The sequence below is a fragment of the Schistocerca piceifrons genome, chromosome X (assembly GCF_021461385.2).
Source record: "Schistocerca piceifrons isolate TAMUIC-IGC-003096 chromosome X, iqSchPice1.1, whole genome shotgun sequence".
In the NCBI taxonomy this organism is placed as follows: domain Eukaryota; kingdom Metazoa; phylum Arthropoda; class Insecta; order Orthoptera; family Acrididae; genus Schistocerca; species Schistocerca piceifrons.
The window spans coordinates 148,445,837-148,472,986 of record NC_060149.1 but is presented as its reverse complement, the minus strand read 5'-3'; the positions used below and the strand labels follow the sequence as shown (position 1 = coordinate 148,472,986).

Here is a 27,150-nt window from a genome sequence, read left to right as displayed (position 1 = left end):
GGCTGGAATAGAAGGGAGAATCGATAGAGGTACTCAAAATACCCTCCACCAACACCATCAGGTGGCTTGCGGAGTATGGATGTAGATGTAGATGCAGATGTAGATGTGTGAATGGAGTATCAATGGTTGATTATGATACATCATGTATGCTTCACTATACAGAGTACAGATGTAGATATGAATGGAGGCCTGAAGAATGTTCAAATGAAAACACCATTATCCTTGCCTTATCTGAGTCAACACCTGTTCCGACACTGACAATGTTGAGTGTTTATGGAAAAAGTTCAAGGCAATCGTAAAATGCGTTTTAGACAGGTACGTGCCGAGTAAAACTGTGAGGGACGGGAAAAACCCACCGTGGTACAACAACAAAGTTAGGAAACTACTGCGAAAGCAAAGAGAGTTCCACTCCAAGTTTAAACGCAGCCAAAACCTCTCAGACAAACAGAAGCTAAACGATGTCAAAGTTAGCGTAATAAGGGCTATGCGTGAAGCGTTCATTGAATTCGAAAGTAAAATTCTATGTACCGACTTGACAGAAAATCCTAGGAAGTTCTGGTCTTACGTTAAATCAGTAAGTGGCTCGAAACAGCATATCCAGACACTACGGGATGATGATGGCATTGAAACAGAGGATGACTCGCGTAAAGCTGAAATACTAAACACCTTTTTCCAAAGCTGTTTCACAGAGGAAGACCGCACTGCAGTTCCTTCTCTAAATCCTCGCACAAACGAAAAAATGGCTGACATCGAAATAAGTGTCCAAGGAATAGAAAAGCAACTGGAATCACTCAATAGAGGAAAGTCCACTGGACCTGACGGGATACCAATTCGATTCTACACAGAGTACGCGAAAGAACTTGCCCCCCTTCTAACAGCCGTGTACCGCAAGTCTCTAGAGGAACGGAGGGTTCCAAATGATTGGAAAAGAGCGCAAATAGTCCCAGTCTTCAAGAAGGGTCGTCGAGCAGATGCGCAAAACTATAGACCTATATCTCTTACGTCGATGTCTTGTAGAATTTTAGAACATGTTTTTTGCTCGCGTATCATGTCATTTCTGGAAACCCAGAATCTACTATGTAGGAATCAACATGGATTCCGGAAACAGCGATCAAGTGAGACCCAACTCGCCTTATTTGTTCATGAGACCCAGAAAATATTAGATACAGGCTCCCAGGTAGATGCTATTTTTCTTGACTTCCGGAAGGCGTTCAATACAGTTCCGCACTGTCGCCTGATAAACAAAGTAAGAGCCTACGGAATATCAGACCAGCTGTGTGGCTGGATTGAAGAGTTTTTAGCAAACAGAACACAGCATGTTGTTATCAATGGAGAGACGTCTACAAACGTTAAAGTAACCTCTGGCGTGCCACAGGGGAGTGTTATGGGACCATTGCTTTTCACAATATATATAAATGACTTAGTAGATAGTGTCGGAAGTTCCACGCAGCTTTTCGTGGATGATGCTGTAGTATACAGAGAAGTTGCAGCATTAGAAAATTGTAGCGAAATGCAGGAAGATCTGCAGCGGATAGGCACTTGGTGCAGGGAGTGGCAACTGACCCTTAACATAGACAAACGTAATGTATTGCGAATACATAGAAAGAAGGATCCTTTATTGTATGATTATATGATAGCGGAACAAACACTGGTAGCAGTTACTTCTGTAAAATATCTGGGAGTATGCGTGCAGAACGATTTGAAGTGGAATGATCATATAAAATTAATTGTTGGTAAGGCGGGTACCAGGTTGAGATTCATTGGGAGAGTGCTTAGAAAATGTAGTCCATCAACAAAGGAGGTGGCTTACAAAACACTCGTTCGACCTATACTTGAGTATTGCTCATCAGTGTGGGATCCGTACCAGATCGGTCTGACGGAGGAGATAGAGAAGATCCAAAGAAGAGCGGCGCGTTTCGTCACAGGGTTATTTGGTAACCGTGGTAGCATTACGGAGATGTTTAATAAACTCAAGTGGCAGACTCTGCAAGAGAGGCGCTCTGCATCGCGGTGTAGCTTGCTTGCCAGGTTTCGAAAGGGTGCGTTTCTGGATGAGGTATCGAATATATTGCTTCCCCCTACTTATACCTCACGAGGAGATCACGAATGTAAAATTAGAGAGATTAGAGCGCGCACGGAGGCTTTCAGACAGTCGTTTTTCCCGCGAACCATACGCGACTGGAACAGGAAAGGGAGGTAATGACAGTGGCACGTAAAGTGCCCTCCGCCACACACCGTTGGGTGGCTTGCGGAGTATCAATGTAGATGTAGATGTAGATGTAGTTTAGGGTTCAGGTTCATCATCTGGATGTCTGAGCACATATACATATACACATACACATGCATGTCCCCCTCCTCCCTCCTTGCCCCCCCCCCCCCCCCCACCCTCTACACACACACACACGTCTAACTGAATTAACAGAAAAAATGGACCAAGACATGTAGACTCATAAAATCTAGTTGTTACAACTTTAATTTTTTACTTGGGCGAGGGGGTGAGGGGGGAATTGGGAGCAAAGCATAGGGGATCATGGAGTACTGTTCATGTCACCACATAACTTCTTTAACCCAGCTGCTCGTCACAAAATAGTTAAAATCGTTAACACCACAAAAGACAGTTCTTGCTCTAGTGAGGAAAAACAAGACCTCTTTAGTTACAGGAATAACACATGACAATATCACACTGAGTGAATGAACACCAGGCAGACTGATAAAATTAAATACAACATAACTGTTCAACTTTCAGAATTTCATGTAATAACTTTTCCCGCAAACAAATGATCTAACACAGAGTTATTTCCCTTCACAGCTCCACATCCCAGTCTCTTTAGAAACTATGTGAAGTGTGAAGACATACACAGACAGCTAAATGTGAAGCCAACAAGGCAGTAAATAGCTATAATATTTAGTTTTAACTAAGTGACAGAATTTGTAAAGGTAAGTCAAGAAAGACATGGATGTTGGAACAATGCCTAATGCACAATCATATGAATAAAATTAAACATAGGTTATGGAAGAATTGTTACAAAAGTTTCCCACACCCTATATAAGACGCAGTTTACAATGCATTAACAACATTATATTCTTTTACGTAAATAAATAAATGCATCCCATTACAAATAAGGAAAACTAACTCTGAAGCAATAGGAAAGATCCACAGTTACTGGGTGTTTATGACACAAAACAAATGCAGAAATTTGTTATACAATTCAACAACTATGGACAGGAAACTGAGGAAATCTCCCTCGAGTTTCTGTGTTAGCTCCCAACACTGTTTCTTGTACATATAAATGACCTACCATTTAATGCACATAAAGCAAAATTAGTTATTTTTTTAATATGACAAGTACTATAATCAGTGTCAATAGACATACAGCGACAGAAGAAATGGTAAATAATGTGTTTCAAAGAATTACTGACCTTTTTTTTCAAATGGTCACTCTTTAATTAAAAAATATATCATATTCAACTATGCATACCAACAAACAATGACAGCTGCATTGTAAACGCACAAGAGCAAGTGAACACCCTAACTTTCAACACCTTGTAGATTTATTGGTTTATTTTTCTTTGAATGCTGTTAAACATAACATAGATACTGCAATCTGAAAGATATGGCACTTAAATCTATCCTGCCACTGCTCCTCTACACTCTGTGAAACTTGGCATAGGGTTGTGAGCACACCTGCAGTTGCGCATGTTTTAAGCAGGTTCTGTGCATGCACAACTCTCATGACGTAATTGCCTTATGGGCCAAATACATATGGATTTGATAAACAATGTGCACAGTTCACAATGTGCACAGCTAGCCCTTGTCACTCAACTAGACATTTACGTGAGTGCCACCAAGTGGTAGCACACTGTGGCAGACTTTTATCCCCATTTGCTTGGCATAAATCCTGCTAGATGATAGCACACTCCTCAGATATGCTAATTCACTCACTATATACTGTAGTAAAATTAGATCAGACATCAGTATATATTAAAGCTGTACTGACTGCAAACCTATTTTGTAGGTTTCTGAATGAGTTATAATATATTAAGCTATGAATTTTATCATACAGTAATTCATTTGAAGCACTGAGAATCATAACAGCCTAAAGTCCATCATCATCAATTGTGAGACTGTAGCATTTATTCATGCTTCTGAAACGTGTTGACCTTATGGTGAGTCAGGTTTATCTGTGCTATACGTCCACACTGCGTATATGAAAATTCATGAAAAGCTGTACCTCTGGTTTCGCTGATGTTCATTTAAATGTGGGATTGATGGCTGTATGCTTTATAGGCCCTTATGGATCTCAGCACCTCATTTGTATTCTAGTCATGTGACATATTGATAGACATTACTACTGGAGTTTAATCGTTACCACAAATGGCAATTTGTGTTTGGAGTTGATTGTTTACTGTGCAGGTTCAAATGGTTCAAATGGCTCTGAGCACTATGGGACTTAACATCTGAGGTCATCAGTCCCCTAGAACTTAGAGCTACTTAAACCTAACTAACCTAAGGACATCACACACATCCATGCCCTAGGCAGGATTCGAACCTGCGACCGTAGCAGTCGCGCAGTTCCAGACTGAAGCACCTAGAACCGCTCGGCCACCAACGGCCAGCTACTGAGCAGGAATCAGCTTTTGTGTGCAGTGTAAACATGAACTACGTTGAATCTGTTTTAACTGCTAACAGAAAAGCAAAGCTGTGAGTTCAACTCTCAGTCCAGCACACAGCTTTAATCTGCCAGGAAGTTTCATATCAGCGCACACTCCGCTGCAAAGTAAAAAATCTCATTCTGGGAACAGAAAAGTAAATTACTAGGAAAAGTTAGTTGCAAAGGAACTAGGGCCTCCAAGAACAGATGCTTTGATTGAGAGAGTGATGAAATCAATTAAGCATGTCTACAAGCGAACATTTAACAAGGAAATGTAGAGTTAGCACCAGTTGTTGTGCGGGTGCACCGTAAGAATATTTGACTCTAAAGATTTGTGAACACCCAGAATGTACACTCACGAGCTGCCACTGTCAACAAATCATAAATTTAAACCATGAATAAGACTAAACAATTAAGGTCAAAGTTACAAAATTTTGGGAATACATAGTAATGAGAATTTAAATTGGAAGAACTGCATCTTATGTGAAAGATGCTGAAACAATTCAGTGCTCAGACAGCATAATGATTAAGCACGAAATCCAGGATCAAGTCTCTATCTGGCACAAATTTTCAACTGTCACTATACATGCAAAAAATGTATTCATACTGTAGTCTCTCATTAAATGGAATATTAGAGGAACAATAATATAGATTATTGCCACATCCTGCACCTTAATCAATAAGTAAATTTACATTTTGAAATTAATAATGTTACAATTTATATACATGCAAGACTCTTACCCACACAAAATAACTGCAAAACACTCAAAAAGTGCTGGATATAAATCATCCATTGATATTGTAGCCCCTGATGTGGTTGCATTATTGTTCATTTCCTCAGATAATCCCATCATATAGGACCTGTAAGCACACACAGAATCATAAAATCATTGCTGCTTAGCTCCACAACACATACTACAAATATTGCAATATAGATACAAAAAGGTCTCTGGAATATTGGCTGAACCAAAATAATAATGAAGCATCTATCACATATCACATCTCCATCTCAGTGTTGAGGTGGATTCAAACTGAATATTTTGTGCTACTTGTATGAGACACATTCTTAGATCAGGACTGAAGTACAAAGGTAGGGATGATGGGAGTCAGCTGCAGCATTTGGCCAAGTGGTAATGCTGCAGAAGTACATAGGGTTTTGAAATAAGTACTGTAGTGACTGTGCTGCATGATAACAAAATATAGCATTAAGATCGAACTTATAAATAGAAAATTTGCTGTGGAATGATTTGAACTTTTCACCAGCTCTCAGTTGAACAAGAGTTTCTGAATGTCTTGCACGGTAAAGTGCATGCACACAGTAGGTAAAAGATTTTGAAAATTTTGGGCAATCAAGTATAAGCAAAATACCAGAATGTGAAACACATTAACAAATTCCTCTGTGAAATAAATTTTCCATCAGCCTACACAACCACATAAATGTCGTCACGAGTAGCTACAGAATTTGTCAGGAAACTGTAATGGTTAATTTAAATATATTGCTAATTCTTAAAAAAAACTGTTGAATATTGATTTAAAAAATTATGACAAAGGGAAATTTGTTTCAAGTCTTGTGGTACAGCTTGCAATGGTTCCACTTTTCTCTCTAAAAGCATTGCAAATTATGAAAGTTTGATTTATTGCTCCACTATAACAACAAATCAGAAGGTATCATAGCTGCAGTGGTCACAACTGGTGGGAGCACAGAGAGTTAAACATTACAGAGTTGAACAACAAGTATGGCCCTTGCCTTTTTCAAGGGATTTATTTTCTTGAATTAGTACCTGTATGAGGGGGGAGGCAGGGTGGAAGAAAAGGGGGGGAAGGCAGGGGAGAGCACGAAGAGAGATGGAAAGAGGGGCGAAGAAAAAGAGGCAGCAGCTCAATAACTACCAATATTTAATCATGGAAAGGTAGCTTTTTAAATTCTATGGACTAAAGACAGATGGGTAACAATCTATGGAATTTCAAATTTGAATCTGGGTAAAAATTAAGTGCTATACACTGATACTACACTAGTTTGGACATCTGCCCATTCACACGCCATACTTTTACTCCAAAAACAAATACCATATTACTCTGGCACGTTATTTTATGAACCTCATGTATGGCCATACCATACTATAACTTCCAAAACATTCCACAATAGAACTTCCACATACAATACGCTGCCAAAAATGCCATTCACCTTAGAATTGCTATGCAGTCTGTAATCACAGAACACAAAACTAATATCCACTCACATTATACTTTTTTAATAACTGGGCATGTATCTGTGCATTATTCTTTAGGTTCAGTTTCATTATTTTCTGAGGAAGCATTAATTATCTTACACTTACATGAGGCACCAACTGCCAAGCTGAAATACATCCATCACAAATTAACCTCCACACAATGAACAAGTCAATGCCCTTGGAATAAATGCACTTTAGAACACTTTTGTTTTCTGTGGCACAGAATGTGGAGCATACCAGTTGCTTTTACTCCCTACACATTTCACTAATGTCTGGAACTGGATGAAGACTGGTCTTTGATTCAGTCAGCATGGCAGTTCGAATATCAAGTACTCTACCGCTCCTGCTACCCGTGCCCTCTATATGGAATTCAATGTATGTGAAGAGGCATCTCAGGAATTTAATCAATACAGCAATACGAGGACTGAAGTCAAGTGGGAATAAGATGCCGGTGCTTTAAAGAAAGACCAGGATGTGCGAGAATTCTGTGCAAAGAACTCAGTAACATATATATCAAAAGAGTTCCACTAACAGCAAATTGTTCTCAGCTACACACCTAAGCAATACATATAGAAAAATCATCAATTTTCAAAGCAATAACACCTCACTTTAATTAACTGCAAAGCAAATTCAAATACTGACTGAAACGCAGGGGTTCCAGCAAAACAATGGTTACTGACACTAAAGAAGACTCTAAACAACGAAAAAATTGTGATGGGAAATGAACATACAGTTCTACAAATATTCAATCTGAAATGAGTGACACGTTTCTCATTTAAGAGCTGCTGCACAAAGCCTTTGTAACTGTAATATAATGGTGGTCTGTGCAAAGTTAAAATATAAACAAGTGAATCTTCCAGTGGTTACACTGCATTTTAGTCACTGAAATTTAAATCAGTAACCACTCCTCATTGAAAAGTGTCAGTTTCTGAGGTGTCAGGTGTAGTTACCAGCAGCATCCTTTGCAGCAGCAGCAGTGTCCCTTGCTGGGGCAGCAACAGTTCAAAGTTTCTGCACTGCACTTGGTTTAATTTTGTTTACAAGCTTCTGTTTGGAAATAGGCAGCAACTAATTTTTAACTGTGTTTGGCATTTCTAGTGTCTTTACTACTTTGGTGTTTTTAAAAGCTGGGTTCACATGTTACTTTCACAAGTAGATTCCACTAAAGATTGTGCCCATTACTGTATCTTGATGGACGAATTCACTACTATCCACAAACAGCTGGAAACTGTGCTGATAGCAGTCAACTGGCACACCTATAGCCACTGTCAATTGCACCACTAGTGGAGTGGCACGACTAGCTCATGTCGCAACAAATTATTAGTGGAACTTGTCAATTACTGCTGCTTTTGATGTGGCCTGTAGCGAACTTTGAGACAACTGGCTTCTTATGGATAAGTTTGAGGCATTGCTGCCCACTGATAATGAGAAGAGAACTCATGGGCCTCATCTCTCCTGCTTCAGCAACATTCTCTTCTTTTTCAAAGTTTGGCAGCTAGAGAGAGTAAAGAAGGGGGTGTTATCTGTATGTAACTCAAGTTTTAGGCATGTTATAGAAACAGCATCATGGGAGGAGAATGTAAAGAAAGTGCATTCAGTCTGTATCCTGGGAAGAATTGCCCACGAGATGGATGAGACCAGACTGGAACACTTGATAGTCTGAAATGCAATTAACTGTAGACTTTGACAAGCATGGGTGCAGATTTCTCAACCCATGCTAGAAGTTGGAGACTTGTAAAAAGTTACCCTAGATAGTCCAAGTGTAAAATTTTCATCAGAAATGGGCACTTGGGTGCAGAGTATGAGAACAAATGTTTATTCTTAACCAATGCTCTGATTTCCCAACATAAAAAACCACTGTCATGTAAGCTAATTATTAAAACTGATTGGATAGAAAATGAGAAAGTGAGAACGTTAAAATAGAACAGATAGTGGGCATTAAAGTACCAAAACTTCTGTATCTCTTACCGAGGAATGTAGAATAGTCATAAGACACTAGATTCTTATTCGTAAGAGCACTGGCTCAAATATGTACCTGGCTAACTAGATTTAGGTTTTCCTTAATTTCCTAAATCATTTAAGGCAAATGCCACGATGGTTCCTCTGAAAGGGCACAGCTGATCCCCTTCATTATCTTTCCCCAATCTGACAATGTGCTCCATCTATAACAACCTTGTAGTTGATGGTACATGAAATCTTAGTCTTTCTTCCTTTTCTCCATGTCTCTCGTAGAAAGTAGTCACTCCCATATCAGATTAGGAACCGAGAGTTGGTTGAAATTCAAAACAACAAGTAGGGAAATTTCCAGTAACTCATGGATTGTATATGAGAGAGATAGACCAAACTCCTATGAGATGGAGTGTTTACAGCAAAATTAGAAATATTTGGACCAGAGCATGGTCCAAAATGAATCTAACTGTGAACTCATATTGACAACAGTATCTGGGATAGTGGATTTGGAGTGATATTTGGATGTTTCTTTCAGACCCACTGCTCATAGTTGCTCAAAGATAAATTAAGATCAAAAGCATGGAAAAATGACAAGTATATGGTGGTACTAGAGGGTGGCCAATTTTCCTGATAATAAATGGGAAAATTATGCATACATTACCATGGGAAAGGCAAATAATAAGGAAATACTTATATACTGTATTTTTTTAATGATTTGTGTTTTGTATTTGTGTGTTACTTTCTGCTTTATGTAGTGTACTGATGCTGATTAAATAAATTTTTGAGCATGATGCCTTTGGAGTGATTTCTTAATATTCACCATGTTTACGGTAGCATATTGGAGCAACAAAATATTTTTTTCATAAAAATTGAAGACATGGTGTTTTGAAATATTCAAGGCAGAAGGTTAAGGTCATTGACCTTGAATGTGAAATTTATAAGAAACCCACCATGTTGCATATCAATGTACGTGATACAAATTTTATTGCTGCATCTGGATTAGAACTAGAATTACAGTCATTTATACTGATACAGGTACACATAAAGTTAACACAATTTCCACATTTTGCAGACTTGTAACTCTCTTCACAATTGTCATACATCCCCCGAAAATTAATAGTTTTCAACCTCTTATCTGGATAATTGAATGTACCAAACTTGAAAGAAATCTGAGGTGGTCTGGTTGAAAATGTTACTTTTCTGCACTGAACTGACATGAAATTACCCCCCACCTCCCCCTCCACCCCTTCTCACTGGCAGATCCAGGGGGTGGGATGAGATGGGGTGGGACAAAGAGTCTATGGTTCCTTCCAGCCCCCCCCCCAACCCCCTCCCCCCAACCCCCCTCCCCCCACCCCTAGCAATACAGAGATCAATGCTGAGAAAACCCAAGTCCTTACTACTCAACCTAAAAATAATGTACTTTTTCAGTTTTTCCAACAATCCTAAATGTCCTAAATCTGGTTATTGGTAACAAAAAGCAACATAAACAATTTAATTAAGTGGTAATATACAACAGTTTTAGACCACTGCAAAAATTTTTCACCCTCCATACCACTCCAGAGTCCATCTTGGACATCCACCACTGAGGACCATAGAGCACCTTCTTTTAAGGTCCACTTATACAGTTCTTTGAGTAAACAGATGGTTCTTTCAAAAAATCAGCACAGGTTTGGGAAAAATTCTCCGAGTGAAACACAGCTTGCTTTATTCACATACAATATTATGCAAAATGTAAATGAAGATGAAATGGTAGAGTCTGTAAACTAAATTTCTGGAAGCTGTTCAATATTGTACCCATTGGTGAAGAGTTCTCGGGCTTCCAGCCGGGTGGTGCTGTCTTCAAACTGCGACGTTTCGACGAGCGACATACGCATCATCTTCTGGCGAAGTGCCAGACTTTGCGGATGCCAGTCCCTTTATACCTGCGGCGTGCCCCCCACCACCTGGCCGCGGGAGGCTGGATCCAGAGGAGCCGGCGGGCGGGGTGGAGGGGGAAGCGGGTGCACCGTTCGTGTCTCCGTCAGAGCATTCTGGTCGCGTCTCGTGAGCTGGACGGTTCTTGGTGCGCTCCTGGCGTATTGCGGCTAATGCTGGATTCCAGGCCGCGCTCAGTTGATAACCTTCGTCCCTGTTCTCGTGGACCCGTATTTCTATTGATTCTTTAATGACGCTGTCCCAATAGCTCCCGGCTCGGCACAGCACCCTGGAGTTCTCGAAATCAAAGGTGTGGTTTTCTTTGATGCTATGTTCAGCTATAGCAGATTTCTCTATCTGTCCAAGTCGGACATGCCTGGTGTGTTCCTCGCACCTTTTTGAGATACAGCGCTGTGTTTGTCCAATGTATTGTACACCACATTTGCAGGCAATGCTGTATATACCAGGTGTGTTGAGTTTGAGAGGGTCTTTAGCTGAGCCCAGCAGCTCTTTCGTCTTTGGCGGCGGTTGGAAGACGGTATTTATGTTTAATTTTCTCAGTAGCCTCCCGATTTTGGCTGATATGGACCCCAAATATGGAAGAAAGGCGAGTCTCTTGTTAACTTCCTCTTCCTCTTCTTCCTCTTCCTAAATTTTGTCAGTCTGTCTCCTCTTGAAGGCCCTACCAATCTGTGTTTCACTGTACCCGTTTTTCCAAAATACCTCTCTTAGGTGGTGTAATTTGTCTGACAGGCTTTCTTTGTCACAAATGACGCACAGCCTATGTACCAAGGTGGTCAGTACTGACTGGTGTTGCGACGGATGGTGGCAGCTGGTTGCATGGAGGTACAGGTCTGTGTGCATCTTCTTTCTATATACTGAATGGCCCAGCGTGCCATCTGCTTTCTTCCTGATCAGTATGTCCAGGAATGGAATACAGCCATTCTCTTCTTCTTCCATCGTGAAGGTGATATTCTCATGTATGCCGTTTAGGTGGTCCATAAACTCCTCCAGTGTCTGCCTGCCATGCTGCCAAATCACGAAAGTGTCATCCACATAGCGGAGGAAGTGCCTGGGTTTACGGTGAGCAGTTTGTAGTGCCACCTCCTCAAAGTGTTCCATATAAAGATTCGCGATCCCTGGAGCAAGGGGAGACCCAATGGACACTTCATCCACTTGTTCATAATGCTCTCCATTGCACTTGAAGTAGGTGGTCATAAGTGCATATTCAAAGAGATTCACTGTTTCAGGTTCGAAGTGCTGATTAAGGAGTGCCAAGGCGTCTTGTAGAGGTACTTTCATGAACAAGGAGGTGACATCGAAGCTCACAAGAAGCTCATCTCTCTGTATTCGGATGTCCTTCAGTACTCTTACGAAATCTGCGGAGTTTTTCACGTGATGACTGCAGTGTCCCACCAGTGATTTTAATAGTGTCACCAGGTATTTGGCCAGTCCATAACTGTGCGAGTTGATAGTGTCCAGAATCGGCCGTAGAGGCACCCCATCTTTGTGAATCTTGGGCAATCCATACAGGCGCGGTGTCGTTGGCGCTCTGGGATACAGCTGTTTCTGCACTGCCTCTGGCAGATCTGGGTCCTTCAGTAGCACCACGTTTTTCCTGGTCATCGTCGATGTAGGGTCCTTGTTGAGTTTCCTGTAGGCTGTGTCTTGCAGCAGAGAGCAGATTTTCTGTTGGTAGTTGACTGTGCGAATCAGCACCGTCGCATTTCCCTTGTCTGCTGGGAGGACCATGATGTCAGCAACATCCCTCAGTGCACGGATAGCCTCTCGCTACGGCGCAGTAATGTTGGCTTTCGGGAGTCGTGACATGTCGATGATCCTGCAGGTCTCCCTTTGACTCTGCTCAGCTTCCTCCTTCAGTAGGCCCCAGATTGCTTCCTCTACACTGCTGATGATGTCCCGTTTCAGTATGGTGCTTGGTACAGGTGCAAAGTTCAACCCTTTCATGAGGACAGAAGTTGTGGCTGCATCTAGCACCTTATCTGTCAAATTTACAATAGCTCTGGTGCTATTTGTCACCTTCTGAGAAGATGACGAGTATGTCACTCATCGAAACATCGCAGTTTGAAGACACCGCCACCAGGCTGGAAGCCCGAGAACTCTTCACCAGCTGTATACGCCGGGAAAGCATACATTCACATTGTACCCATTGTTGACTAAAGGAATCCAGTGTGTGAGAATAAGCAGTTATTTATGTGAAAAAGTGCATTTTTTAAGAGAGAATTCAGTTATAAAAAATTATGGCGATCTAGTGTTGAGATTTTTTGCCTATGTAAAGTAATTATTTCAAGACCACAGGTGTCAAGTTTCTTTTATTCCCTGGCACAGACTGGGCAGTTCTTGCACCAAAATGGATGGTTAGCAGAAAAACTGACAATAGATTATGGTGATATGTAAGTTGTTCTGTGGATCCATGTGGCACTGTCAACATAATGGTTAATTTTCATAAAATAAGGCAATGAGTAAAAACCGTTTAAGACAAAAATTATCCTAATTCTTAGCTTTTCACGGCAGATCTGACTGATCAGATCTTGTTGGTTGTTAAGCCACAACAGTTTTCTTGTTAATCTTGTGCTCTAAGTTTTTTCTATGGTCACCATTATTGTAATCAGGTGCAAGGTCTCTCAGGCCACAATATTCTGTGCACTAAATTGTACCCTTAGAGGAACAGTATGTGACCTCTTAGCTTTGCATGGCAGAACTAACAGATAAAATCCTCAAAGTTGTTAAGATCAAAAAGATTTTATCCACCAATTATACCATTCAGCTGCTGATTTCTGTTAAATGATAACAGTTACTGTGTACTGTGTGAATGGACGTTCCTTTATAATGTACATTCTGTTGTACAGTGCTAACAGACATTTGCATATCCAGATAACTTGTAAAAGGGGTGGCTAGCTGGCTGCACATTTCATATGGTTTTGAATTAATGGATATTCCCAATACCCTATCCCATCATTGTGTGGAACAGAATGAATAACTCATTCTTGTATCCTATATAGGGACATGATTTGTAATTGCAGACACAAAATATGACCCACCTCATAACATTTATCACTAACACTGCCCTGAAAAATGTACATATAGTTCTAGAAGCTTGGAGTATTGGTGTTTACTTTAAATGTTGCTACTGACAATAACAATTTCACCTTCCAAAAATATGAACTGGCCAGCCTTTTTGTTTCTTTATAATTTTAATATTTTAAGATTTATCATAGATGACATACACAAAGTGAGTTTGCTACATGAGGACAACCAGCAGGAAATTATCCCTGAGAGTATAAGGAGCAAAATAGGTCCTATATACATATGGCCAGAAAGGCATTCCAAGAAAGACACGCCCACTTGAAGGTGGATATAAAAGATCTTTTACAGACATAGAAGATCTTTGACAGTGTAAGTTTCAATGAATGAAAGCATACATGAGAACATTCCAGATAAGTGAGAATGTTCTGTCTGTACAAGTGTTTTAGCCCTACACTCTACAGGTGGTTAACTATAATCCTCACTCACACATTAAGGCTGAGCCGATGCCGATGGTTCGCTGCCACCATTCTGTGGGGATTGTGCAAAGCCTACATGTGAGTGTTGTGAAGGTTGATAATACCATCCCTAGAAAAGGTAGCCTCATCTATTAATAGGATGGATGACAGAACTCTCTGCAGCACAGTGGCCTGTATGACGAAAGAGTGACAAAACCATCACCAAGGAGACAAGTCAGTAGATAATAAAGCCTGCTTGTGTTTTAAGTGATATGCATAGTGGCAGTTGTTATGGAGAATATTCCACACAGTCATCTGGCTTATCCCTTTCTAGTTGGAAACCTGCCTGGTGTTGACACTAAGATCATGTTCTACAGTGCTCAACATCTTATATCTCCACCTTCAAGTGGGTGTACCTTCCTTGGAATATATTTCCAGCCTTATGTCCCTACAACTGTTTTTGCTCCTTATTTTCTCTACGATCGTTTCCTGCAGTTTGTCACCATTTAGCAAAATCATCATGTGTACAACATGTAACTAACCATCCTAGCATTACACAGATTAAGAAAAAGCAAACTAAATGAAAAATGTTTTCTTAGAGCTAATAAGGTTCAAAAGTAAAGTAATAATAACATGACAATACATTTCCTTCTTAACATCATTTGCATAATTGTCTAGGGCTTATTAAATTATGTTGCAGATATTTTTAAACCAGTCACTCAAGGACACATTAGGGATGCAAGGCTGGGACCTCGCAAGGGGGGAGGGTGGGGTAGGGGGTTGTTATGACCTCCTAAATAACTTTTTACTTAAAGTTATTATATATTTTAAATACATCGAATTCAAAATTTTTTGCTAGCTTTCAGACAATAAAATAGCACAAACCTAAGTATCTCAAAAATGGCATGTAATTCTAGAAAATTACAAGCTATGTTTATCACAGGATACTTTTCAGTTGGTTGTCTGAGGGTTTGCCTACGTCAATGGGCTTGCAACTTGACTGGCAGCATAAAACATTCCATCCACACAAAGGTAACCATTCACAACCCAACCATACTTGGTGCCAACAACAACTCTGACACATTTCATGAGTCCATGGGTAGTGCCATAAACCACAGGAAATCAAGTAAGCCAAGACAGAAGAGGAAAGACTTTCTACTTAGAAAAAATAATGAAAACTGCCTTTCACAAAAGTAGATTGGAACAACTAAAATAAACAGTATTCCCCGGATTTATATACTTGGATAGCCGTGGTGTGGAGACCTGTGTTCACAACCTTAGTGCTTGTTGAAATACCTATAATTGTGTCTGCACAAATGGCTCTGAGCACTATGGGACTTAACTTCTCAGGTCATCAGTCCCCTAGAACTTAGAACTACTTAAACCTAACTAACCTAAGGACATCACAAACATCCATGCCTGAGGCAGGATTCGAACCTGCGACCGTAGCGGTCACGCGGTTCCTGACTGTAGTGCCTAGAACCGCTCGGCCACTGCGGCCGGCGTGTCTGCACAGTTCAGTTTCATTTCGTGTACATTATGACATTATCAAATATGTGAGAACGCGTTGCTGTTATCATTCTTAAATCAACTTCATGACACACACACCTCTCAAATTTTCAGAGGAATTCTTTTAAAATAGTTTGTTTCTTTGAACTATGCTAAAGCGACGTGATGATGTGAACAAATCATCATCATTATTATGATGACATATCAACAATGAACTAGAATTTAACTCTGGCAGCTGTGACAGTGGATGGAAATGGGTGTGACCTCGACAGGATGTTGGTGGGTGTGTTTGTAACAGCTCTGTGATGCCGCAGTTAGCATGATGTGACAGTTTTAGTTGGGCCACTGTGTGTGACCAAGAGTAACACAGGACTGTTTCACAGTGCATAGATGTGACACTGTTTATGGCTATGGTAAAGAGGGTAACATTTAAAACATTGACCTGAGAAACACCATTCTCCTGCTCAAAATGATCTGACTGCACATCACCAACTTGGAACTAAAAATGCACTTAGACAGGAAGGACCATATGAAGACGGGGAGTTGGCCACAGAAGCCCCGTTGGTGGAGTTGCACAAGAATACTGTGTCTCCAAATAATGTTACTGCATCCCCAAGTAGTATAATTCTAGCTTATTACATCAGCATAAACAGCTATTGGTTAAGAATTTTCAACAGTCAGCAGATATTTTAACTCTAGCCAATTTTAACTCAGTCAATGTGAAATGTCAGCTATCTTTATTGCATCAAAATATTCGAGGACTGAGAAATAAAATTAATGAATTAACTATCTGCATAGATGAATTAGAGTCTTCAAACCCAGCTGACATAATCTGCCTCTCGAACATCATTTGACCACTGGTATAGAACTTTTGTAGATCAGAAATGGAGAAAGGAGGAGTTGCCACATTCATCAGGAACTGTCATAAATTTAAGAACATAGACATTCATAAATTTTGCCTAGAACAGCATATGGAAGCATGTGCAACAGAAGTAGAATTTCACAAAAATCCTTCATATTATTAAGTGTATATCGAGCACCTGCAGGTAACTTTAATTTGTTTGTAAACCACCTTGAAGCTGTACTGGCCCATTTAACAACCAAAAATAAAGAAATAGTGGTTGCTGGTTATTTCAATGTAGATTTCCTTAAAGATTCTTCCAATAAGAACTTATTTTATTTAGTAACACTATCATTCAACTTAATTCCCACTGTAAAGTTCCCCACTAGAGTAGCCAATTGCTCACAAACAACCATTGATAATATCTTTATACAAAAGTCCAATGAACAAAATTATATTACAAAACCAATAGTCAATGGCCTCTCAGACCATGAGATGCAGTTTCTTCTGTTAAATGTTAATACTGAACAGGATATAAAATCTGCTAAATCTGAGCTCAAGAGGGTAATCAATAAGCCAGAAACTGATTATTTTAGGACACTCCTCAGAGACACTCACTGGACTGATCTTTACAGTGCTCATGACATGAATGAAGAATATAACACAAAGTGCTTACCTTATTCGAACATTGTTTTCCCCCAAAACTTGCCAAGGTTAGAGCAAAGTCTACAAAGAAGCCATGGATTACTCAAGGAATAGGGGTATCTTGTAAAACAAAAAGAAAACTGTATCTGTCAATCCGAAACAGTTCCAATGTTGATGCTATAGCACATTACAAGAAATACTGAAAAATATTAAAGACTGTAATACGGATGTCAAAGCAAATATATTTCAAGGAAAAGATAGTCATATCAGATAACAAAATAAAGACAATATGGGATATAGTGAAGGAGGAGACTGGTAGAACCAGACATAAAGAGGAACAAATAGCATTAAGAGTAAATGATACACTGGTGACAGATGTGTATAGTGTTGCAGAACTTTTCAACAAACATTTTATAGCTGTTATTGAAAAGATGGGATTGTCAGGTTCGGTAGATGCTGCTATGGAATACCTCAAACCAGACATTTCAAGTAACTTCCATAATATGAATTTGACCCTCACTACCCCAACAGAAATAATGTCCATCATAAAATCTTTAAAATCAAAAACATCTAGTGGGTATGATGAAATATCAACAAAGTTAATTAAAGAATGTGATTCTGAGCTAAGTAACATATTAAGCTATCTGTGTAACCAGTCTTTATCAGTGGAATATTTCCTGAATGGTTGAAATATGCTGAAGTTAAGCCACTGTTTAAGAAGGGAGATACAGAAATAGCATCAAATTTCCATCCAATTTCACTGTTGCCAGCATTCTCAAAAATTTTAGAAAAAGTAATGTACAGTCGGCTTTATAACCATCTTATCTCAAATAACATACTGTCAAAGTCACAGTTTGGATTTCTAAAGGGTTCTGATATTGAGAAGGCTATCTACACTTACAGTGAAAATGTGCTTAATTCATTAGACAAAAAATTGCAGGCAACTGGTATATTTTGTGATCTGTCAAAGGCATTTGACTGTGTAAATCACAATATCCTTTTAAGTAAATTAGAATGTTATAGTGTAACAGGAAATGCTGCAAAATGGTTCAAATCCTATATCTCTGGCAGGAAACAAAGGGTGTTATTAGGAAAGAGACATGTATCAAGCTATCAGGCATCATCCAATTGGGAAATAATTACATGTGGGGTCCCTTACTTTTTCTTGTGTACATCAGTGACCTTTCATAAGTAACATTACCAGATGCCAAGTTCGTTTTGTTTGCCGATGATACAAACATTGCAATAAATAGCAAATCAAGTGTAGTCTTAGAAAGATCAGCTAATAAAATATTTGTGGACATTAATCACTGGTTCCTAGCCAATTCTTTGTCACTAAACTTTGAAAAAACACACTACATGCAGTGCAGAACTTGTAAGGTGTGTCCCAAGAGTATACGTCTAACATACAATGACAAGAAGATAGAAGAAGTGGACAGTGTTAAATTCTTGGGATTACAGCTTGATAATAAATTCAACTGGGAGGAGCACACCACAGAACTGCTGAAACGTCTTAACAAATCTCTATTTGCAATGCGAATTGTGTCAGACATAGGGGATATAAAAACGAAAAATCTGGCATACTATGCTTACTTTCATTCCATAATGTCATATGGGATTATTTTTTGGGGTAATTCATCAAGCCAAGCTAAAGTTTTCCGGGCACAAAAAAGTGCAGTAAGAGTTATATGTGGTGTGAACTCAAGAACATCCTGCAGAAGCCTGTTTAGGGAACTAGGGATACTAATTACTGCTTCCCAATATATTTATTCCTTAATGAAATTTCTCATTAAAAATATATCACTTTTTCAAACCAACAGCTCATTCATGGAATCAATACTAGAAATAAGAATAATCTTCACAAGGATTTAAAGTCACTTAGTCTTGTACAAAAAGGTGCGCATTATTCAGGAACACACATTTTCAATAACTTGTCAGCAGCTATAAAAAGCTTAACAACCAATGAAATTCAGTTTAAGAGAAGCCTAAAGGATTTATTGGTGACCAACTCCTCCTACTCCATTGATGAATTCCACGTGGGAAAAATATATCTAAAAACAAAGATGCTGTAACTTACCAAACGAAAGCGTTGGTATGTTGATAGAGACAAAAAACACACAAACACACATATAAATTACACTCTTTCGCAACCCACGGTTGTTTCATCAGGAAAGAGGTGTATTTGTGTGTTTTTTGTCTCTATCAACATACCAACGCTTTCGTTTGGTAAGTTACAGCATCCCTATATAACAAAACTTCTGCACAATTTCAGTGCAGTAACGTGTTCATTGTAAATAAGTATTATAGTAGTTGTATTATATGTTTATTACCTTATAAATAAATAAACTTTTTTATTTTAAATTCAGCGCATTAGTATTTGTAAAATGCCTCTTTCATATAGTGTTCATTAAAAAATTACGATCATTCCACTTGGGACCTGCGGAATGGTACATTAGCTTATTTGTTTTAGTTGTAAATAATTGTCATATATTGTTGTTTTTCTGACATGTTCTACATCCTGGAGGACCACCTCACTACGGATCAATTGGAATGAAAGTAAATCTAATCTTATCTAATCTAATCTGTTGTATGTCTTAGTCATATCACGTAATATACCAAGACAGTGATGTTTACATAGAAAAGCCTACTGAATAGTCACCTCTACTACAGTCAAGACAGTCCACAGTGGAATGAAATCTGCGGAATCCACATTGAGAGCACCTAAGGACTTTCCTGGTATCTAACAACCCAACCAGATGATGGTTAAACCTTCACTCCATGGCCCTTCCTGCACAGTTCATTAAGGCAAGGGACTGCCTGTATTGAGGATGCACAGCTCCTGAGACAGTGCGAGGTTCTCTAAGAGTTGAGCCCTAGGCCAAGTACGCTCAAGTCCCATAGTACATTATGGACGTTGAAATCGCCCAGTAGGAGAAATGGGCAGGAGAGTTGTTCAATAAGGTCTGTGAGAGCCTCGGATTCCATTGCATCCTATGGAGCGAGATAGTAAGCTTCTGATCCACATGAACTGCAATGGCTACTGCTTGCAAGTCAGTAACCAAGGAGAGAGCAGAAGAGTGATGCATGTTATTGACAAACACAATAAACCCTACTTGGATTTGTCTCCAGTCAGGCCATCCTTTCGGTGACGGTTATAGCCCCGTTGTACAGGGATGTTAGTGGTTTTAAAATTTGTTTCTTGTAAACAAAAGCACAGGGTGCATGTTTGTGACAGGAGTTTCAGTTCCTCCACATGTGTCCTGAACCCATTAACATTCCGCGTTGGGACTGGAGCCGTCTACCACAGGGCTAGGACTTCCATCCTGACTTTTTGCTGGCAAGGGGAGCCCGCAATGGGTAGAGCCTCAGTCTTTGGGAGAGAGAAGCGCCCCAGTCCAACATCAAGGTCCATCACCTCTAAAGAAGAGTTGAGAGAGGCATCACAGGATCACATCAATATTGGCAGACTGTGGACTTCTCATCTCCGTCAACGGGTGATTCTTCACCTTCAATTTTGATTTTTTGGTCTGAGTTGGCTTTGGAGAGACCCTCATAGAAGTGGTAATGACATTACTGGACTATGGACCATACAGAATCTTTGGAGGGGCAGGGAGTTCCACAACATCAGCAACCACAGCATTTTCTGAAGTTCTGGGGGGAGGAACAGGCTTTGAAATGACTGCAGCAGTACAAGTGCAGTGACAAATGCAGGTACTAGTGTTGACACTAGCAACCTCGATTTGTGTAGCAGCATCAGTTTTCTGCACTGACTGTTTAAGAACCGAAGCAAAGCATGTAGTGAACATTGGGGGCAGCATGGCATTTTTTAGGTCTCATCATATGGGATCACTTCGTAGTCTTAAACTCTTGTATCTCTTACGCTTCAAGATATATGCTGCAGTCCCGACTCTAGATAAGGTGAACCCCAGAGCAATTCACACACTTCAAAGGAGATGAACAAGCAAGTCCTTTGTGCGTGGCCTTACGACATCTGCCACAAGTGGCTTCTCCCTTGCACCTGAGAGTAGTATGCCCAAAGTGCTGGCATTTGAAACACCACATTGGGTTGGGGACATAAGGCCACATGCTTAGACAAGGGAAACCTACCTTAACGTGTTCAGGAAGTTTTGTTCTATCGAATATCAGAATAAAGGAGTGAGATTTGACAATCCCCATCCACTCCATTCATGATGTTTTGCAAATCAACTATACCTTCTGGAGCCCACTCACATTGCAATTCCTCCTCGGGAATGTCAACTAGATCCCTGTAAGTCACAATACCTTCACTGTAGTTCTAGGTGTTGTGCAGTTCAGTCTCTATTGCTGACTCCCTGAGGTATTTAGCAGGTTAGCCGCTTGGTGTGAATTTGAAGTTTCCGCTAACAGTGTCCCATGGCACATGCACTTTTCTGGTTTTAAAGAGCCACAGATTCCCTCTAAACCATTTTGAATACAGAAGAGCAGAACCTTCTCGAGGCTACCCTCTTTTATTTTCACTGCTAAAAGCATATTCTGTTAACTAGTATGCATTCTGTTATTCAAGACAATAATTTTAGAATGAAGCCCTGAGTCAAGAGGACTGGCTACATGAGGCTTCTCGTTAGACTGGGTGGTGGTACCTTCCAGTGGCCCATCCTTTCCGCTGGGAAGAAGATGGAAAAAATTATGAACAATCTATCTCAGTCCCATGAGCAGCAAGGGAAGTTAAAGTACATCTAGACACAGCCCGCGTACCTAGGTAAGCCTTACACAACTGAGGTGTGGCAGGTCCATACAGCTTGCCCACTAATGACTTTTTCATAGCAGCCATGTATCTCATCAGCACACAGAACACCTTGAGATTGAGGTATTTTTTATAGAGGCTTTTACCAACCTCATGATCCAGGCAGTCAAGCCAAGATTCCCTTTCCCTGTAACATATAACATTCCATCCCAAGCCTCATAGTGGTAGTTAAGGCATGCCTGGAGCTTACGGTGACAAGGGACTGGTGATGCTCACCAGTTCCCAACTCAGGAACACTAGGGTCATCAAGCCCATACCTAGCAAAAAAATGCTGAGCCCCCAAGGGTGATAGTGATGAAACAAATAGGATCATTATACAGGAAGCAAAACACTGGATGTTAAGCACATTTCTAAGAGGATGCCCACCCAGTTTTTCAAGGACTTGGATGACGCCATAGGCATAACTACAGCACAATAACGAGAGTCCTCGATAGGTGAAGTGCCTTTTCTACTGACGTGAAGGGCTGTCATTGTGAAAGTTTGGGTTATGTATGAAGATATTTTTACAACCACAATGTAAGAGATGTGGGAATGTGGGACACTGAGACTGAGATTGCAGAATTAAAGGACATAATGGGAAAGGACAGAATGTAAATAACCAACTGTTAAACAACAATGGGAGCTCCAAGTCCACTAAGCAGTGCACCTAGTGAAATTAAATGCTACAAAAATGTATGCATAGGTGTAATGTGGTGTAGTAGACAGGAACACAGATTTGTTAGACACAGGTGCTCAAGTGTCTTGGCAAGTCTGGGCCTCATGTGAAAGAGGCAGTTCAACTCTCCTTGGTATAAATTATGTGGAGTTGGAGATAATGATATACAGTCACTGACTTACACAGAGTAGAGGTTTGAGGAGGGAAAAAAGTGATTCCAGAAAAATAAGCATGTTTCCAACATACATCTACATTTATACTTCGCAAGCCACCCAATGGTGTGTGGTGGAGAGCACTTCACGTGCCACTGTCATTACCTCCCTTTCCTGTTGCAGTTGTGCATGGTTAGCGGGAAAAACAACTGCCGGAAAGCCTCCGTCGAATCTCTCTAATTTTACATTCGTGATCTCCTCGGGAGGTACAAGTAGGGGGAAGCAATATATTCAATACCTTATCCAAAAACTTACCCTCTCGAAACCTGGACAGCAAGCTACACCGCGATGCAGAGTGCCTCTCTTACAGAGTCTGCCACTTGAGTTTGTTAAACATCTCCGTAACGCTTACCAAATAACAGTGTGACGAAACGCGCCGCTCTTCTATGGAACTTCTCTATCTCCTCTGTCAACCCGACCTTGTACAGATCCCACACTGATGAGCAATACTCAAGTATAGGTCGAACGAGTGTTTTGTAAGCCACCTCCTTTGTTGATGGACTAGATTTTCTAAGGACTCTCCCAATGAATCTCAACCTGGCACCCGCCTTACCAACAATTAATTTTATATGATCATTCCACTTCAAATCATTCCATAGGCATACTCCCAAATATTTTACAGAAGTAACTGCTACCAGTGTTTGTTCCACTATCATATAATCATACAATAAAGGATCCTTCTTTCTATTTATTCGCAATACATTACATTTGCCTATGTTAAGGGTCAGTTGCCACTCCCTGCAGCAAGTGCCTATCCGCTGCAGATCTTCATTGCATTTCGCTGCAATTTTCTAATGGTGCAACTTCTCTGTATACTACAGCATCATCTGTGAAATGTATGAATGCAGAGTCTCGCGGCGATAACATTGAATAAAATGTTCTTGGGTTTCCAACCGCGTCAATTGGTTAAAACTACACGAGCTTTCCGCCAAGCACTCCTTGGCCATTGTCAAGTGTTATAACTGCCAGTGGGCTGTTGGTGCGCCCTTATGTACACTAGCTGCTGGCTGTGATGTCACTGGTGCCTGTGACATTGCCATATATGGGCATGTTTTGAGTCGGCGTTCGATGTGCCCTCTTCAACCGCGCGATCGCTGGATCCCACGCAGCGCTGAGCTGTAAGCCACCATCTCTATTCAGGGTGTTTGTGGTAATTTTTATTTTAATAGTTTCCTGTATTAAACTGTCCCAGAAGCCGTTAGTGCGAGCCACGACAGAGGTATCGTCAAATTTTACGTGGTGACCATTTTCTAACGCATGCTTAGCTAACGCAGATTTCTCTGGATAGCGTAGGCGATAATACCTCTCATGTTCTTTCCTGTGTTGTTCCACAGTGCGCAGCTTCTGCTCTTTGCAACTCTGCAATGCTATGGCCTGCTACATGAACTACACCAATCTTTCTTCTACGTCCACCCACACTAGTGTTTCTGGTCTACTTTGAAATCAAACTTACTCAATTTTAACACCCACCATGTCAGTGTACTCAATGAATTCCTCAATACCAACAACCACTTCAAAGCTGTGTGATCTGCTAACACTTCAAATTTTTTGTAATACAAATAACAGCAAAAGTGTGTCCTGCCTTATAGCTCCTCTGTGGTTGCAGAATAGTTCCTTTCTGCTGTGTTCAATTACTGTGATGCTTAAGTGATTGGATGTTCGCTAACCTGTACTTCTTGATTTAAAACACTACCTATTGCACGATTTCTAGTGTCACATGATAAAATGAATTCTTTCACATAATGTGGAAAGACCGAAACAGAACTATTTAATAATTCTTTTAATGGAAAACGCAGGATGGAATGTAACAATAGTATGAAAAGGAAAATTGCCACTCACCATATAGTGGAGCTGCTGAGTCGCAGATAGGCACACCAAAATGACTGTCACAGATAAAGCTTTCGGCCAGTAAAGCCTTCGTCAAAAATAGACGACTGACACACACACACACACACACACACACACACACACACACACACACACACACACAAATGCTCAGTTTCCTGAGACTGCAGTCATGGGAGTGAGGTTGCATTTGCGTGTGAGTGTGAGTGTGTGAGAGAGAGAGAGAGAGAGTATGTGTTTGTGTGTGTTTGTGTGTGTGTGTGTGAGTGTGTGTGTGTGACAAAGGCCATACTGGATGAAAGCTTTATCTTTGCCCAGGCTTGGGAAGGTGACGTATGGCACTCAATGGTCGAGATGTATCTCTCCCAACACTCCTGTTTCCGCCTTTTGGTAAGCTGGCGAACACGGGCAGGGAGCCATTTAAAGGTTATGAGGTGCTCCAGGGAAGGGTGCCGCTTATGCCCCTGTAGAGCTTGCCGACACTCCTCAATTACGTCAGCAACTTCTGGCGACCACCAATGGACTGTCTTTCGCTGGGGGGCACCCTAAAGAACAAGGGATCGCATTTTCTGCCGCAGAAACAATCGTTGTAGGCACCTGCTCAACCACCACATCAATGTTACCATGTGCGGGAGATTCAACGGGGACAGCAGAGGTGAAAGCTACCCAGTCTGCCTTGTTTAAAGCCCATCTGGGCAGGTGTCTATGAGCCTGACACAGGGGCAGTGACAGGAAGATGGGGAAGTGGTCATTACCGCACACGCCGTCATGTGCTCTCCAATAGATGGGTGAGAGAAGGCCAGGACTGCAAACTGAGAGATCAATGGCCAAATATGTGCTATGTGCCAAACTGAAATGTGTGGGGGCACATGTATTTAAGAAGCAGAGGTCAAGTTGTGACAGTAAATTTTCAACATCTCTGCCTCGGCCAGTAAGCATGGTGCCACCCCACAAGGAGTTATGAGTGTTAAAATCTCTCAAAAGTAGGAAAAGTTTAGAGAGTTGATGAATCAGTGCAGCCAATGCATTCAGGGGTACTCCACCATCTGTAGGAAGATATACGTTGCAGACAGTTATTTTCTGCGACATCCTTATCCCCACAGCCACAGCTTCAAGAGGGGTTTGAAGGAGCACTGTGTCACTGCATAATGAGTTCAGGACATAGACACAAACTCCACCTGACACTCTATTATAGTCACTACGGTTCTTGTAATATCCCCAATAGCTGTGGAGGGCAGGGGTCCGCACTGCCAGGAACCAGGTTTCCTGGAGGGCAATGCACAAAGCAGGTGTAAAACTTAAGAGTTGCCATAGCTCAGACAGGTGGTGGAAAAAAAACGCCGCAATTCCACTGGACCATCAACATTATCATAAGGCTGGGAAGTCATGAAGCATGCAAGGAGGCAGGTTATGCCTCAGGGTCACCTACTGCCACCGATTCAGTATTTGTAGCCATCTGATATGGTGGATGAGGCATCAGTGAGATCCAGGTCCATAGGGAATGCTAAGATATCCATCACATCCTCAGATGTGGAATTGGTAGGTAGTGGTGGTGTTGGGGCCACCAGAGGGTACTGTTTCTTAGCAGACTACTTCTTAGTTTGCTTGCTCTCTCACTTCTCTTTAGGAGCTTGTTGGGAGGACTTCCCTGAAGCAGTTTCAGGCACAGAGGAAGGCCGTGAAGCTCTTGGTCCAGTAGCTTTTGGCTCCTTGAGCCACTAGCGAGTGTCCACCGTGGCATTAGTGGAGACCTTGGAAGATAGGGCCCCAACGGACCTCTTCCACACGAGAGGAGACAGAGGAGGCTGTTGCTTCTCTGGCAAGGGGGAGGGGACCGATGTCCCCTGCATTTGGGGGGGGGGGGGGGCCTTGCTCCCGAATTAGGTCGTTTGGGAGCAACGGAGGAAGATTTGCCCCCTGCCACCAAGGGGGCAAATGTATTCTGGTGGCCCGGAGGGCACACTGTTCGTGGCACAGAGTGAGGAACCACTGGAACTTGGGATAGCAATGGTGCCATAGCTCCAGCGTATGCTGACATCAGCCGAATGGGGTGTAATCTTTCGAATTTACGTTTAGCCTCTGTGTAAGTCAACTGGTCCAGGGTCTTGTACTCCATGATTTTCCGCTCCTTTTGGAGTACTGGGCAGTCTGGTGAGCAGGGGAGGTGGTGTTCTTCACACTTGATGCAAGTGGGAGGTGGCGCACATGGAGTATCTGGGTGCACTGGACATCCACAGTCTCAACATGTGGCACTGGAAGTGTCACAGGAAGACATGTGCCTGAACTTCCAGCACTTAAAGCACCGCATAGGGGGAGGGACGTATGGTTTAGCGTCACAGTGGTAAAACATCACCTTGACCTTTTCAGGCAATGAATCATCCTCAAAGGCAAAGATGAAGGAACCAGT

General features: G+C 41.1%; 1 protein-coding gene across 1 annotated transcript in view; it reads right to left on the bottom strand.

Annotated features, from left to right (window-relative positions):
* LOC124722229 (integral membrane protein GPR155) overlaps window positions 1-27,150 on the bottom strand; it is a 160,437-nt gene that overhangs the window by 122,714 nt on the left and 10,573 nt on the right. The window contains exon 2 of the mRNA XM_047247421.1: window positions 5,394-5,513. Coding sequence (XP_047103377.1) covers window positions 5,394-5,513 — 120 coding nt within the window. The remainder of the gene's footprint in view (window positions 1-5,393; window positions 5,514-27,150) is intronic.